Source organism: Stegostoma tigrinum, chromosome 7 (genome assembly GCF_030684315.1).
Source record: "Stegostoma tigrinum isolate sSteTig4 chromosome 7, sSteTig4.hap1, whole genome shotgun sequence".
NCBI lineage: Eukaryota > Metazoa > Chordata > Chondrichthyes > Orectolobiformes > Stegostomatidae > Stegostoma > Stegostoma tigrinum.
The window spans coordinates 18,517,029-18,533,619 of record NC_081360.1 but is presented as its reverse complement, the minus strand read 5'-3'; the positions used below and the strand labels follow the sequence as shown (position 1 = coordinate 18,533,619).

General features: G+C 47.7%; 1 protein-coding gene across 4 annotated transcripts in view; it reads left to right on the top strand.

Annotated features, from left to right (window-relative positions):
- LOC125453823 (collagen alpha-1(XVIII) chain-like) overlaps positions 1-16,591 on the top strand; it is a 284,767-nt gene that overhangs the window by 225,485 nt on the left and 42,691 nt on the right. For 3 of the 4 annotated variants that reach the window (XM_048533814.2, XM_048533813.2, XM_048533812.2), the window contains 5 exons: positions 1,846-1,872; positions 2,889-2,951; positions 8,844-8,879; positions 12,504-12,578; positions 15,477-15,512. In XM_048533814.2, the coding sequence (XP_048389771.2) occupies positions 1,846-1,872; positions 2,889-2,951; positions 8,844-8,879; positions 12,504-12,578; positions 15,477-15,512 (237 nt within the window). The remainder of the gene's footprint in view (positions 1-1,845; positions 1,873-2,888; positions 2,952-8,843; positions 8,880-12,503; positions 12,579-15,476; positions 15,513-16,591) is intronic. The other variant, XM_059647079.1, reaches the window with a different exon arrangement.

The window sequence follows — 16,591 nt, the reverse complement described above, 5'->3', positions numbered from 1 at the left end:
TGCACTCATCAGGACGAAAGCAAGAATACCAAACTCACAACAGCTTACCCAGCAGCAGGAAACAGTGGCATCTCACTGGACTGTTGCTGTCAGGCGTAGACAGAATATTACCCAACCTGCCTCTCTCCCGGGCGTCTAGCTTTTGATGTTTGAGACCAAACAAAACTGGAGCAGCCAACGTCCAACTGCAACTCCCCTTGCCGGCCGATCCATCTTTATTTCTTGAACGGGGCTCTTGCGCCATCGAACTAACTAGCAAAACGTGTCTCGTTGCATCTAATTTAATGCGTGCGAGCCTGGTAATTATCCATCCGGTTCTGAGAAGGGATGTTACACAGCACAGACACCCAGCAATTTTCAGAGGCTTGGCCTCCAAACTCAAAACCTTTTAATAGTTACCAACTGCCTGTACAAGTTGTTAATACATAACTGATGAGAGCAGCCACACATTACCTCAGCATTGAATGGAATAAAACTTCTCCCTGTGGGGGTGGGGACATGGATTTAAGGTGAGGAGCAGAAGGTTTGGTGGGGGGGGGGTGGGGGGAGGCGAAGAGAAATGCTTTCAGTCGCGGGGTGATGGGGAATCCGGAACTTACTGTCTGTAAGGGTGGGGTGCAGAAGCCCTTTGCACCCTTTAAGAAGTGTTTAGACACAGACTTGCGATGGCGAGCTCAATGCTGAAAAATGGGTTTAGAGTAATGAGGTGGTTGTTTATGGCTGGCACAGGCATGATGGGCAGAAGGGCTTTTTCTGAGCTGTAGACCTCTATAAACTCTAAAACTTACCCAGACAAACAAGCCAAACCGAGGGGGCGGAATCTTAAAATTAAAGCCAGGCTATTCAAGACTGATATCAGGAAGTACTGCTTCACTGAAAGGAAGTCCGGAAATTTTCTCACCCCGGCCCCGTCTCTCCTCTGCCATCCGAAATACCCTCCACAAAAAGCCGTTGTTGCTGGGGGTGTTTTGGGGGATATCGGGGCGGTGGATGTGTCGGGGGGGGGGGGGTGGTGGTGGATGTGGTGACGTGAAATTTGTAAATTAGCACTGTTACACTGTTGTTAGGTGAGATTGTTAAGGGGATGTGGAACCAAGGCAGTTGGATGGGTGTTAGATATAGATCAGCCAAGATTTCTGATACGTGTGACTTTAAGTGAAACAACTTTAAGTAAGTCACGTTTTCCTGTCAGCACCAAAGTTAAATTTCTAGCTGGGTTCCGCAGCTGCTTTCTCATCAGGAAAGAACATGTTAAAGCTGAATACCCTGTATGCTGAAATACTTTACGATGCCTAATTTCTGCGCCTACCAATGAGATAAAATAAAACAAACCTTAAAATGTGAAAGGAATAGCTAGTTCCACTTGCTGTAGCCATCTCCTCGATTCCACATCTGGCTGTATCTCCTGCTTTCCACCTCTTCCAGAGGGACAGGGGACATAAGAATCAAAGCAGAGAGGGTCAGTGAGAAAGGGTTGGCCCAGAGAGATGGAAAACCAGCCTGAGGTAAGGTCAGTAGCGAAAAGGGAGAGGACCCTCAAGTCTTGATGAAAAGAGCCATGTGAGCTGACCTCTGGGCCGAGGTCAAACAAAGTTGAAACGAAACAACGGGGAATTGGGTGCCCACTCGCTGACATATTACAACACAGCGACTTAAATCGGGGCTCCCCTGTCATTGGTGGAACAGGGTGAAGGGGCCGGATGGTGTCTCTAACGCTCTCTGATGAAGGGTCTAGGCCCGAAACGTCAGCTTTTGTGCTCCTGAGATGCTGCTTGGCCTGCTGTGTTCATCCAGCACCACACTTTGTTACCTCTAACGCTCTGTTTGTTTTCTCTCCCTGTATAGGGTGAGCCAGGAATACCTGGAGAGCCGGTGAGTGCTTCCTGTCTGTCTCAGGGGCGGGGGTGGGGGGGGTTGACCCAGAAAGCTGTCTGATCCCACGTTGTCCTGCTGGTCATTTCCAAGCCCTGCCACCCCTTGGGGGAATGTAGCGTGGGGTAGACACTGCTACTGGGTGGCTGACATGGGATTGGGTCCACTGCTCCCACAATATCTTCTCCGCTCCCGTCGCCTCTGTGCGGTGACGTCGGTGGGGGTGGGGTGGGGGGGGGGATGTGCCCAGTCAAGATGATGGCTGCCTCTCGAACACATCGGCCAATCTGCGCCTCCGTTGGGTGTCGACGCTGTGAGTGGGATGCGCCCTCGGCTGGTTCTCGCGACCGGATGCACCTCAGCTCATTCGGGAAGCCTCCCAGCCCCACACACGAACCCCCGTGCTTCCACCCTCTCTGTTTCCCCCTCCAACCCCCCCACCCCCCCTCCACCCCCACCCACCACAGTGTGTTAATTAACTGAGCACTATCGCAGAAAATGACAGGACCCGGGGTTGTTTCCCCTGAGGCGGAGGGAATGGGCCAGTGGAAAGCCATGCTTGTGGCTGTGCTCCTGGGAGCTGGCTGTTTGCAGACCCTGGGAGTGGGCTGAAGGGAGGGGGGCGGTGGGGGATTTTGTTTTATGCCTGAGCATTCCTCTCCCATGCTTCTGTCCAGACGCAGGATGTCCCCGGAGAGGTGGTGGTGTGTCTGCCGCTGTGCAACCTGCCGTCCTTTACCCGGCCTGGCTAACGTGCAACTCCCATGCCACAGGAACGTGGTTGCCTCTTATATGAGTGTATGGAATAAGCTGCCACAGGAAGTGGAGGAGGCTGGTACAAATACAGCATTTATAAAGCATCTGGGATGGGTGTATGAATAGGAAGGGGTTAGAGGGATATGGGCCAGATTCTTATAGAGCGCCCCTGAAAACGGCTGAACAATCCGTTTGACAGCAATGCCCACATCCCGATCAAGTTTTTTTTTGTTAAATTCCCTTCTCATTTTGTTTCCCAGGGATTGCAGGGACCTCAAGGATATCCCGGAGAAATCGGGTTAACAGGACCACCTGGCCCTCAGGTGAGTAAGCAGGGTCCCGGCCGAGCAACCAACTGAGCTTAAGATGCAGCGGCATGGGGGCAGCAGAACGTCTGAATCATTGCCAGCTTTGCTAAATTTGTCCTCGGTTGGTTGAGTTCATTTGGCTTCCAGCCAGTGGAGCTTCTGGTAGGCGTTGAGCAGAGGAAAAGCTGTCGTACTAACCAAACACCATATCTCCCAGTCTCCTGTGGGAATCGGTGGCAGAGTTTGCAAAGTTGACCACACCTTAGGGTGAGGTGGCCGTCCGGGTCCCCATTCGGGCCTTCCGAGCCGGAGCTGCCTTGGGTGAAGGGATTAGTTGGTCTGCAGTAATCTTGAGGAGGATGCGTCCCTCCTGCTTTACAGAAGCTCTGGGAGTCTACCCCGTTTCATTTTCCAACAGATCCTCCTGTGGCAATAACTTCTGATTGATGCAGAGTGACATTAACCTGGTTTTTGCACGGGGATCGGTATTGTATATCTCAGACAAAAAGGCCGGGGCTGTTTTCCCCTGGAGCATCAGAGGTTGAGGGGGTGACCTTTAACAGGTTTATAAAATCATGAGGGGTACGGATAGGCTGAAGAGCCAAAGTCTTTTCCCGGGGGGGGGGTGTCGAAAACTAGAGGGCGTAGGTTTGGGGTGAGAGGGGAAAGATTTAATTTGGACTTAAGGGCCCTAAGAAGGTGGTGAGTGTATGGAACAAGCTGCCAAAGGAAGTGGAGGAGGCTGGTACAAATACAACATTTTTAAAGCATCTGGGATGGGTGTATGAATAGGAAGAGGTTAGAGGGATATGGGCCAGATGCTGGCAAATGGGACTAGATTAATTTAGGATATCTGCCAGCATGGACGAGTTGGACAGAAGGGTCTGTTTCCATGCTGTTCAGCTCTACGACTCTACAAATAGGTTGAAGGAAAAGAAAACAAAAAAAAGACTTCTCCCGTAAGCACAGATTTCCAAAATGTATAACAACCGGTGACATCCCTTTAAAGTGTATGAAACAGCGGCTAATTTGCTCACAGCAAACAGTAAAGTCCCACAGACAGTATTGAGATGATAATCAAATCATTTGTGTTTGTCATGTTGGTTGAGGGGTAAATGTTGACCAGGAAACCACAGAGAGCCTTCCTGCTGTTCTTCAAATAGTGCCGTGGATAGAAATGTAGAAGCAGGCCATTCGGCCCCTCAAGCCTGCTCCACCATTCAATGTGATCATGTGTGTTCTGGCTGTGGTTTTAACTTCCTTTTCCAATATGTGCCCATAACCCTTGATTCCCCTGTCTGTCAAACATCTATCCAATTCAGCTTGGAATAAGTCTTTGATGACCCAGTCTCTATTGGTATCGGAGGAAGAGAATTCCACACATTAACAACCTTGTAGAGAAAATATACTCTCAAATTCCATGTTAAAATGGAGACGCCCCTTTCTTAAACTATGTCCCCTGTGCCACGTCTCCCTCACCAGCGGAAACATCTTCCTACTTCCACCCTATCAAGTACCCTTGGGATCTTATCTTTCAATAAGATTACCTCTCATTCTTCTCAATGCCAGTTGGATACAGGCCCAAACTGCTCAATCTTTCTTCACAGCATGAGCCCTTCATCCCAGGAATGAGTAGAGTGAACCTTCTTTGAACTGCTTTGAATGTAATTGTATCCTTTTCCAAACCTGGGAGCCAAAATTGTACACTTGTGTTAAAGATTGGGTCTCGCCAATGCCCTGTGCAATTGCAGTAATACTTAACTATTTTAACCTTTACTTCTCCTCGTGAAGGACAGCATCATTCTAATCGCCCTCCTGATGATTCGCTGAACCAGCCAAACTACCTGTTCTGCCTCACTACGGTAGTGTGTTGGAAATCAGGCATTCTAGGCTACCTCTGGATTTTTATCACAGCAGTTAAAGATTTTTAAAACTACACGATAGCAGAGCCGAAGTAGGTCATTCAGCCCAGTGGGCCTGCTCTGCTATTCATTGAGATCCTTACAAGGATGCAGAATTGTCCAATTTGTCTGTCTGTTAGATACAGGTTGACTAGGCTTCTGTACTTAAGAAGGATGAAGATTTATTACAATTAAATATATTCTAGCCACAGGTAATGAGCAGTTGACATATAACTGTGAGTTAAATCTCACCCTGTAAACACACAGACAGACACAAATAAAAGGGTGTAATGGGTGGAGGGAAAGACTGGGAGGGCAGTTCAGTGGTTCCCAGTCCACAAGGTTGACTCAGATGATCATTTTGTCTTGTCAGGATTTGCCCCTTCATCTTCCTTTGGCAGATCCTTTCATTTACTTGCAGGAGGACGAGGGTGAATGATCCACAACTTATCAAGTCCTCGGCTTACTGGTTTATAAAAACAAAACACAGTTGCTGAGGGGAGACTACAGGTGGTTTTAACTGCAGGGAGAAAGGACAGCTCCTTCCTTTCTGGTGCTCTGATGGGATCTGCTCAAACATTCATGCCCACAAACTGATCAGCCGCCTGGGACTCAATCACATTGTTGTTGGCAGGCAGAACCCTGAGTCATCAACTGTGGATCGCCATTCCCCAGACCAATCAGCTATTTGCTGCCAGCCAAATCTATATCCATCTACACCCCTGGCTCCAGCTCATCGGTAACTAATCACCTCTCTCACTTCAACAGTCCTTGTTCTTCAACAGGACACCCAGATATCTCTGCAGCAGCTGGTTTGCAAGTTCTCTCTCCATCTAAATAGTGTGCTGTTTTTCCTTTCTGCCAGCTGGACAATTTTGCACTTCCCCGTGATATAATCCTTCACTTATTACACTGTTTAATATTAACGTGGGTCTGGAATTGCATGGAGGGCCAAGGCAGAGTGGGTTTTACAACAATTGCTGATGGTTTCATAGAGTACATTGCTGACACTAGCCTTCAATTCTAGATTTACCTATTAGTTGAATTCAATGTCTACCAGCTGCTCTACTGGGATCTGAAACCATGTCCCAAGAGTAATAGGCTCGATTACTGATCTGGTGACATTACCATTGCACTGCCAGCTCCTCCTGATGCAAAGATTAAGTCAGGCCCATTTAGGCCCATCCATGTGGCCAGATGAAGCCTCAGTTTAAGATCCCACCCAAAAGGCAGCCCTCCTTCCACACTAGCAGTGAAGTCTTAGAATCCCTTCAGTGTGGAAGCAGGCCATACCACCACGCCGAAGAGTATCCCACCCCATCTCTGTAACCTTGCATTTCCCAGGGCTAATCCGCCTAGCCTGCGCATCCCTGAACGTTACAGGCAAGTTAGCAATACCAAACCACTCTAACCTGCACATCTTTGGACTGTGGGAGGAAACTCTGTGCAGATTCGGGCAGAATGTGCAAGCTATCATTGGAGGGTGGCCTCGAACCCAGGTCCCTGGTGTCTGTGAGGCAGCAGCGCTGACCACTGAGCCACCGTGCCGCCTCTGAAAGGGCCTCAGATCGGGTCGGGACTGAGACTTGAACCCACAATCTGCTTAACAAGAGTGATGCCCACTGAGCAGCGGCTGACCCCCCCCCCCCCCCCCCAAAGCATTGCAAGTCCTGATGCTTCTGAGAGCTCCTGTCGTCGCTGCCTTCTTCTGCAATTCTCCTCACCTCCTGTTGATCTGTCGGGGGGTGTTGCTTGCATGGAGAAGCCGTGTTTTACTCGCAGACGGGCTGCAAAGTTCACTGTTCAACATCGCGCCGGTTCAGACAGGGAAGGTGCTTCACTGTCTGCCCGGGGCCCACACCAGCCCAGCAGAACGTTCTGCCACATCCCTTTTCCTGGTAATGACAGGCAGCCCCTGGCCTGGCAGTCTGGCTGCGTTTACACAGCGTGCAGGTGTGGACGAGGCTCACTGAACAGAACCTGCGAGGACAAAGAAAGCCTTTTGCCCCTTTGGACCAGGGCAGGCCTTGCTGTCTTCATATTACAACATCTTGGCAGTGCCTAACGCTTAACCATCCTTCCTTTGACAACCTGTTCCAGCTGTCAGTGTAATGTTTTCCAGCTGTTGAAACACAAATGATGTAAAAGCTGTGGAAGAAGATGTTGTGTTTTGAAAAAAAAACACACACACACAATATTTCCTTTAAGGGTTTCGATGTGAGGATGCTGACCTCACTGCATTTCTGAGAAATGATCGCTTGTGGTTTTCTCCGTTTTGTTTTTCCTGTGTGTGTGGAAGTGCAGCTACAAAATCCCGGATTCCAAGCAGGATGTGCTGAAACCCAATGAATCAGGAGGTTTAGCGTTAGACTTACAACTCGCTGAGGGACAGTGATCGGTGCGGCAGGTGACTAACCTGTGCATTCCTCAGTTGCTCGAAACCACCAGAGTCCACGAGAAACCACATCCTCCCATAAATCCTATGTTTTGCACATGGACTTGGACAGCACAGATGGAGGCCATTTGACCCACCGTCCCCATGCCAGCTCTTTGGCCCACCTCCCCTGTTACTTTCCATCAGGCGTCTAAATTCTTTCCTTGTCGAGTAAATGATCTAATGAATCCTCTTTGAGTCACAACTGCATCTTGTCCCATTCTGCAAACGGCATTCCCACCAGCCCCTCCCCAGGCTTCACGCTTATTGTCTTTGTGGTGCCGGGCTGCTAACCGCTGTCCTCCTTGCTTATCCTTTCAAAGTCCCTCGTTATCCCCAACACCTCGATTCAAATCTCATTTTAACCCTCTCCGCCCTCGGGAGAGTAACCCCAGCTTCTCCAGGCTTTCCATATCCATCGAAGTCTCTCCCTCCTGTGGCAGTTGTTTTGTAACCATCTCCAAAGCCTTGCCGTGCTTTCTAGACCATGCTGCTTTGTGTGTTCACCCACAGCACCATATAGAGCACCAATGCTCCCAGCACAGTTGAGGGATAGCCCAAACCATCTGCACACGAGGAGATCTCTTGACTGCACTAGGTCCTGATTGGTCTGGGTGATCTTGTGTCCTCTTTGTTGAAAAGCATCTGTTTTTTTTTCCCAAACTTGGAGTGTGGGCCTCCAGAGGATAAGCAAAGTGTTTGGTGACCCAGGAAGCTGGGATAGAAAAATGATCAGTGGGCGATATCTGTATTGACTCTTTCCTGGGATGTGGATGTTGCCTGCTTGCAGTAAGGCAATGATTCTGAAGGGGTTAATGTTGATGTTACATTGGCTGCACCCAGCCTACCCAATATCACACCCTCTGAAGGCTGGAGGCATGGAGTTCTACTCCAGCTTTCAGAGGGATTAGATGTATCTGTAGGGCCTGTCGAAGACCCTGAGGGTGGCACGGTGGCTCAGTGGTTAGCACTGTTGCCTCAGAGCACCAGGGACCCAGGTTCCATTTCCACCTCAGTGACTGTATGTAGTTTGCACCTTCTTCCTGTGCCTGTGTTGGTCCATTCTAGGTGCTCCAGTTTCCTCTCTCAGTCCAAAGACGTGCAGGTTACGTGCATTAGCCATGTAAAATATTGCTCCATGGTGTGCAGGCTAGGTGGGTTAGCCATGGTAAGAACCACATGCTGGGCTGTGAGGATGGGTTGGAGCTGGCTGGGATGCTTTTCAGAGGGTCAGTGCAGACTCAGTGTGCCAAATGGCCTCTTTCTGCACGGTAGAGACTCTAAGATACCAAATGTAGTCATGCTGTTTTGAATCTGCTTGGTATCCAAAACAGTGTAGGTACTTTATGATGGTGTATCCTCCAACATTAATTACAGCTGTGGACAGAGGAAGGTTAGCAGCAGCAAATGAAATAATCCTTACCCAGTACCACAAATCCAACAAGGCACTAGGCATGGTCACTTGGGAAGCCTAGCATCGCCGATGACAGATACCACAGCCAACACTTTAGATGTCATACCTGTGGGTGTGATTTTTAATCCGTTTTGTAACTCACGTGCTTTCTATCTTAGGGTCCAAAGGGAGCCCAGGGAGATCCAGGGATGAAGGTAAGAATGCTAGAATGTCCTTTCCAGCTCAAGCATGGGATGGAGGTGATTGAATGAGACTGGCCAACTCTGTGTTGAAGGATTTAAATGATTAAAGCAGGATTTGAATTTATGTAGCGCCTTCCATAACCCCAAAAAGGACTTTTCCACTATGTTTTACAGCTAGTGGCGTAGCTTTGAACTGCTAAAATGGACAAGGTGTGGCAGCTGGTTTGCACGTAGCGAGATCCCACAGCTGTGTAATAACCAGACAACTTGTTTCTGTGATGTTGGCTGAGGGATAAATGTTAGCCAGGACAGCATGGGAGCCCCTCTGCTGTTCTTCAAGATGGTCAACTTGATAGGGTAGACACATTTTGTCTAGGAGGCCGCACAGCACTCCCTCAGAGCTGCACTGGAGTAGCCAGCTGGGTTTCGTGCCGATGTCCCTGGAGTGGGATCCGAACCCACAACCCCCCGCTTCATGCCCGGGAGTGCTACCGACTGAGTCTCGTCTGAGAAACATGCTCTGAGACTATACTGCAACGTCAAGTGAAAAAGAGATGTGGTTTCAGTCACAAAGCAGAACAAACCTTCCTGCAGTATCCCTCCCCTGTCTTTAGGGGGAGCTCTCTTGCAATTTGGAGTGAACACCATTCAGGAGCTGCCACCCAAAACTCTGCACACGTTTTGTAAAGATGTGATTTGTGCTGCAGTTATTGCTTACTGTCACTTCCTTAAGCTTAATTAGAAACCAGCACTGAGGTAGAACAAAAAGTTTAACCCCGTAGGTGGAAAACGCCGGTAGGTTTATTGTGCATTCAACACTTCCCCCTCGGAGATAAATTACAACAGTCAGGATATTGCAATGAGCTTATTGATGTCAGTGTAACTAGGTCTTTTATCAGTCTGAGTTAAGTGACACAGAGACATTAGCCTTGCTGCTTTAGTAGGAGATGCTAGCAGAGAAGAGCTGTAAAGATGAGTCTCTTCCCTTCAGCCAGCCTGTACCTGTTGTTTGGCTGTGTATTCTCATGACCTTCTGCCTGAAGATTTCCCTGCAGTTCACTGAACTGTGATAAAAGCATACACTGTGCAAGAAGCCTATCAAGAATGTTACAGCACGGAATGAGGCCATTAGGCCCATCGTGCATATGCTAACTCTTTGGGAGAACCATCCACTTAGCTCCAGACATGTGCTGTCTCTGTTTAACCCAGCACTGCTTCTCCCACTCGGAAGTATAAACTGTGTAGTACTTGAATCTTGCTGAGAGGCGAGGTATTGGTGAAGCTTTTTCTGCTTATCAGGACAAATACAAGAATACCCCAATAACCCAGTAATACGTACACTTGAAATTGGTATTTTTGGGTTTCTCTGGATGAGTGCAAGATGAGAAGCTGCTGCAACACTTCTGTCTTTCCAACAAGATTTAAATGTATATGTAAGCATCTTTTGAAGGTCATTGAATCTGCTTTCATTTCCCTTCCATTGTAAATCATGTTAACTTCTCGTATATGAAATAAAATCTCCATGTTTCCTCCTCTTGGTTCGTTTTCACATCACCTTAAACCTGTCACCTCTGATTATTAACCATTAAAAATGTCTCCGAATTTTGAAGAACCGCTATTAAATCGCTGACGTCAGGTCTCATTCTGTAGTTATACTTTCACTGACCTGAAAGTCAACTCCTTTTGTACTGAGCCAACCCTGGGCTGTGTGGAGGCTACGACCCTGGATCTGAGATAGACGCACCTTTCAACTTGACCAAATGGAACGCTCCCTTTTAGGCCTTTCCCGCTTGCTGTCTTGGAGTGACGGACTCCCATCTGACATTACCAGTTCGGAATCTATACAGTTTCCCTTCCCGTGAAGCTGGCAGCGCTAGCGACTGTCTCGCTGGAAAAGAAACTTGGATTGGGATCCATTCCTGGACCCCCTTTCTCCAATAACCGCCCTTCTTCCCCACCCCCCCACACAATCAAACAGCTGTTTCGAATGTTGTCATAGGTAGCAGTTTCTGAATCCACCAATGCCTCGGTAGGAACTGAATCTCATGCTGTTGTCACTGATCAGACCCACGCCAGCTGTCCATCCGGCTAAGCCCTTCTCACTCCCCTAGGGTGCTCTCCAGTACCTCTGTCAAGATACACCCTCCCGTGTATGTTGCGCACTAGAGCTATGCACAATGATGGCAGAGACTGCAATGCCCTTTCTATTATATGGCTGAACCGGAACCTGCCCAAGTCTTACTGCCTGCCACTGGTGTGCGGTGGAAGGATTTGCACATTGACCATCAACAGTTTTTGACCTTACGAGAAACACACTCTCCTCGAACACAGGTGGCTCTGTGGTTAGCGCCGCTGCCTCACGGCACCAGGGACCTGGGTTCAATTCCAGCCTCGGGCGACTGACTGTGTGCAGTTTGCATATTCTCCCTGTGTCTGTGTGGGTGTGCTCTGGTTGCCTCCCACTGTCCAAAGATGTGTCAGGCAGGTAGATTGGTTGCGCTAAATTGCCCGTAGTGTGCAGATTGGATGGATTAACTGTGGGAAATCCAGAATTATAGAGATAGGGTTGAGCACGGTTTCTGCTCTTCAGAGTGGTGATGGGCCAAATGGCCTGCTTTAGGGATTCTATGATTCTAGTCACCAGGTCCTGGAGTGGAGCTCAAACCCACAGCTCCTGGCTCAGTGTGAGAGGCACTGCCCACTGTTTCACGAGATCCCCCTCCCCCGCTCCAATATTTATGATCTGATAATGAGAAACTTTCAAAGATAATTGACCGACAAGTTCATGCCCTGTGTCAACTTTCTCCTGGGTGTTGTTCACAGCTGCGCTCAAATTATTAATCATTAATCCCCAGAGTTTCCAAGGCAATCTGCCAGCCACAGCTTGCCCACCATGACCAGTTAGAGTGACATTTAGTGTCGGAGTGCCAGTGCCAACTCAATCTTTATTTTAGCCATGTTCATCTCTGGGCCATCCGTGAGCACCTTTGATCTTCTCCTGTCTCCCAGGGTTGGGGGCCACTTCCTCCCTAATCCCTTGTCCTGCCAACTGACCAACAATGAACTCCAGATGGCACGAATTGGGAGTGGACAGTTTGACTCCCTAACCCGTCTGCCGTTTAGTGAAAGTGAGACTGCTCTGATTGTAGCCTCAGCTTCACTTTCCCCCATAACCCTCTATTACCTTGTCAGTCAAAAATCTGTCAAACTCAGCCTTGAATACACGCTCATTGAATGCCTCTCCTTGATGCTGACTCTCCATTATGGAATACTCAGCACAAAACAGGCCTTTCGACCCACAAGGTTATGACGAACCTGACACCAAATTAAACTACTCCTTTCTGCCTGCCCTTGGTCCAATTCCCTCCATTCCTTGCTTATTCACATGTTATCTAAAAGTCCCTTAAACACCCTTATCGCATCTGCCTCCTCCACCAATTGCACTGGCAGTGTATTCCAGACTCCTGCCGCTCTCTGTAAAAACATGTCTCCTTGTATCTCCTTTCAACATTCTCCCCCGCCACCTGAAATGCATGCCCCCTGTTATTAGACTCGTGAAAACTTGCTTACTCAACGATTGGGTGGGGACAAACATTGCTGAATTCTGACTGTGTTTCCGGCTGCTTTCCTTTCCAGGGCGAGCCGGGCAGAGATGGTGTCGGATTGCCAGGTCCTCCTGGTCCCCCTGGAATCGCCTACAGTGGTGGCAGTGTAAGCTCCTCAGTCTCTGCTCTCTCTGTCTGTTTCTCTCGCAAACCCGAGTCTGGATCATGTTGACTGACAAAGAGATCTCACCAGAGTTAGTTTGTCACGTTGCATTACCTGAAACTGAAGCCCAAGTGGGTTGGAATTTATGCTATGTCATTCTATAAGTAGAAGTAATGGTCTGAGCACAGCAAGCTTACCACAGAGACCAATATGATGCTGAGCTGTTTCCTTTTACGTTGCTCGAAGAGCTAATATTGGCCGGGACATCAAGGTAAGCTCCCTGCCCTTCTGAAATACGCTGCCGTGGGAATGTTTACGCCCACTTGCAGCAGTAGACCATGCCCCTGTTTAAGGTCTCATCGGAAAGTTGGCAGCTATGAGAATGCGGCAGTCCTGCAGCACCCCCTCAAGTGCCAACTTTGGTTTGGGTGCTCTAAGTTCTGGCTCAGGGCTTGAACCCACAACCTGCTGACTGAGAGATTCGCTACTGAGCTTAGCTAACTCCATAACTGTGAGACTTAAGCTGAAACAGGCGTGGAATCATGGATGATCAACGTGACTCCATGTTCATCAAATTGTTTGGTGTTTAATGGCCCTTCATTTAATTCATCTTGTTTTGGTTTATTGCCACCTTCTGTTGTTGCTAACAGCGTAATATGGAGTCAGCATGGGTTTGTGAAAGGGGGACGATGCTTGACTGATTCATAGGAGTTGTTTGAATCCATAACTAGAAGAACAGATGAGGGAGAATAAGTGGATAAGATGTATTTGGATTTCAAGAAGGCTTTTGATAACATCGTACATAAGAAGCCGTGGGCAAAATTAAAGCACTTGGGATTGAGGATAATACAATGGCATGGACTGAGAGTTGGATAATGGATGTTCTTGCTGGCAGACAGTGATGAGTGGTATGCTGCAGGAACCAGTGCTTGGGTTCTTGGGAACCAAATCTACTATTTCCAAGTTTGCTGATGATACAAAACTGTGTGGCTTGAAGAGTTGTGAGGAAGATGCAAGGAGGCTTCAGGGCAGTTTGAGTGATTGGGCAAACCCATGGCAGATGCTGTACAATGCGGCTAAATATGAAGTTATCGACCTCAGTGTGAAAAATAGAAAAGAAGAGTATTATTTAAATGATATATTGGGAAGTGTGCAGATATGAAGGGTTCTGGCTGTTCGTATACACCAGTCAATGAAAATAAACAGACAGGCACAACAAGCAATTAGGAAGGCAAATGGGATATCAGACTACATTGCAAGTGGATTTGAATTTAGAAGTAGAAAAGTCTTACTGCAGTTATACCAGGCCTCGATAAGAACACACCTGGAGTATTGCATGCAGTCTCGATCTCCCTACCTAAGAAAAGATATACTTGTCATAGAAGGAGTGCAGTGAAGGTTCACAGGGGATGGCAGGACTGTCCTATGAGGAGAGATTGGTTTGATAAGGCCTGTATTCACTAGACTTTAGAAAGAAGAAAGGGGACCTGATGGAAATGTATAAACCTGTAACAGACATCTGAATGGATACATGAATAAGAAGGGTTTACAGGGATATGGGCCAAATGCTGGAAAATGGAACTCATTCAGTTTAGGATATCTGCTTGGTATGGACAAGATGGACTGAAGGCCCATTTCCATGCTCTATTACTCTATACCTCCATGCCTGCACAAACTAAATGCAGGAAAGACATTTTCCTGGTCTGGGGAATCTAGTATAAGAGACCTAGCCTCAGAAAATGGGGTAGGCATTTAGGACTGCGATGAGGAATTTTTTTTTCTCTCAGAGGTGATTATCCTGTGGAGTGCCCTACCACAAAAGGATGTGGAAGCCAGCTCTCTGAATATATTCAAGAAAGGAAGAGAGAGTTTGTTTTAGATATTAAAAGCATCAAAGAGTGACGTCAAGGGGATAATGGCATGAAGGTAAAAGATCAGATGGCCATATTTAACAGTGGGATAGACTTGAAAGGCCAAATGGCCTGCTCCTGCTTCCAGTTTCTATGTTTCTGGCCCTGCCACTGATCACAATGTCAGTCAGTAACCAGTGTCAGGATAAAAGGTGTGAGGTGGGGTGCCTGGTAAACCCTACCCCACACAAAATGGAGTTTTGTCCAATAGAGGAGGATGGGATGGTGGTGCCAGGAATCTGACCTGCCAAGCAGTGACATAAATGTTCACACCCAGAGCCCCACATAGTCCAGGCACCCAGCCCTGAGTATCTGCAGGTTTGTCACAAATACCAGTCCAGTTGGTCACCACAGGACAGTGTCATCTGTGCTTGATGCACAGTGGTTAGGTTGTGAGGAGAAATTCTACAAATTGGGCCTGTTTTCTCTCAAATTTGCAAGGTTAAGGGTGACCTGACCAAAGATGTTAACCAGAAAACACAGGGTAGATAAAGATAAACTATTTCCACTGATTGGGGCATGGCCTGAGAATTAGGGCCAGACTGTTCAGTAGAGATGTTAGGGAGCGCCTCCACTGACACCGAAGTCGGTAGAGGTTTGGAACTGTCTTCTGCAAATGGCAGTGGATGGCAGATCAGTTGTTAATTTTAGATCTGAGGTAGATAAATGCTTCTTAAACAAAGGTATTAAGGACATGGGCCAAAAGCAGGTATGTGGAGTTCGGCCATGGATCAGACACGATTTTGTTGAATGGCGGAACAGGCCTGAGGGGCTGAATGGCCTACTCCTGTTCCTGTGGGAGAGAAGCAGAGGGGAAGGTGCGAGTGTCAGATTCCCTCAAGTTTGGCAGTGGAGAAGCTGCAAGTCAGGCTCTGAGATCTGTATTGATGCATCTTGTCTGGGTATAGTGGACACATCTTTCATTGTGTTCAAGTTAAAATTGAAATCAATGTTGAATGTAACATAATTATTAATTCTGGTTTTTCCTCAGGCAGCTGACGGTGTTACATTTGTGCCTGGTCCACAGGTAGGCAACCTTACATAGAACATAGAACATAGAACAGTACAGCACAGAACAGGCCCTTCAGCCCACGATGTTGTGCCGACCATTGATCCTTATGTATGCACTCTCAAATTTCTGTGACCATATGCATGTCTAGTAGTCTCTTAAATGACCCCAATGACCTTGCTTCCACAACTGCTGCTGACAACGCATTCCATGCTCTCATAACTCTCTGTGTAAAGAACCCGCCTCTGACATCCGCTCTATACTTTCCTCCAACCAGCTTAAAACTATGACCCCTTGTGTTAGCCATTTCTGCCCTGGGAAATAGTCTCTGGCTATCAACTCTATCTATGCCTCTCATTATCTTGTGTACCTCAATGAGGTCCCCACTCCTCCTCCTTTTCTCCAATGGAAAAAAGTCCAAGCTCAGTCAACCTTTCTTCATATGAAAAGCCCTCCTCTTTATGTAATAGAGACAACTGATAGACCTTGAGAGCTCAGCATTAAGCTGTCCTCATAACCATCCTCACTGGACATTTCTATAGGGAAAAAAAACCTCTGAATATACAAACTCCCTTTTGTGTGGTTTATGTTGTTTACCTAATCTCTTCTCGGTACATGTTATTAAACTGGAGAGTGTTCAGAAAAGATTTAACAGAATGTTGCTGGGAATGGACAGTTTGCGTTCTATAAATAGCCTGGAAAATCAGGGACTTTTTTCACTGGAGCGTAGGAGGTTGAGGGGGTGACATTTATTGAGGTTTATAAAACCATGAGGGGCGTGAATAAGGTGATTGGCGAAGGGTCTTTTCCCTCAGGTCGGTCAGTTCAAAACTCAGGGCCATGTTTTTAAGGTGAGAGGGGAAAGATTTAAAAAGGACACAAAGAGGCAACTTTTTGACACAAAGAGTGGTTCGTGTGTGGAATGGGCTGCCAGAGAAAGCAGTCATTGCAGGTAAACAGTTTAAAAGGCATTCGAGATGAGCTCATGAATGGGAAAGGTTTGGAGGGATACGGGCCAAATGCGGGCAGGTGGGACTAGTTTTGTTTGGGAGCATGGTCAGTACGGGCTGTTTGGACTGAAGGCTCTGTTTCTGTGC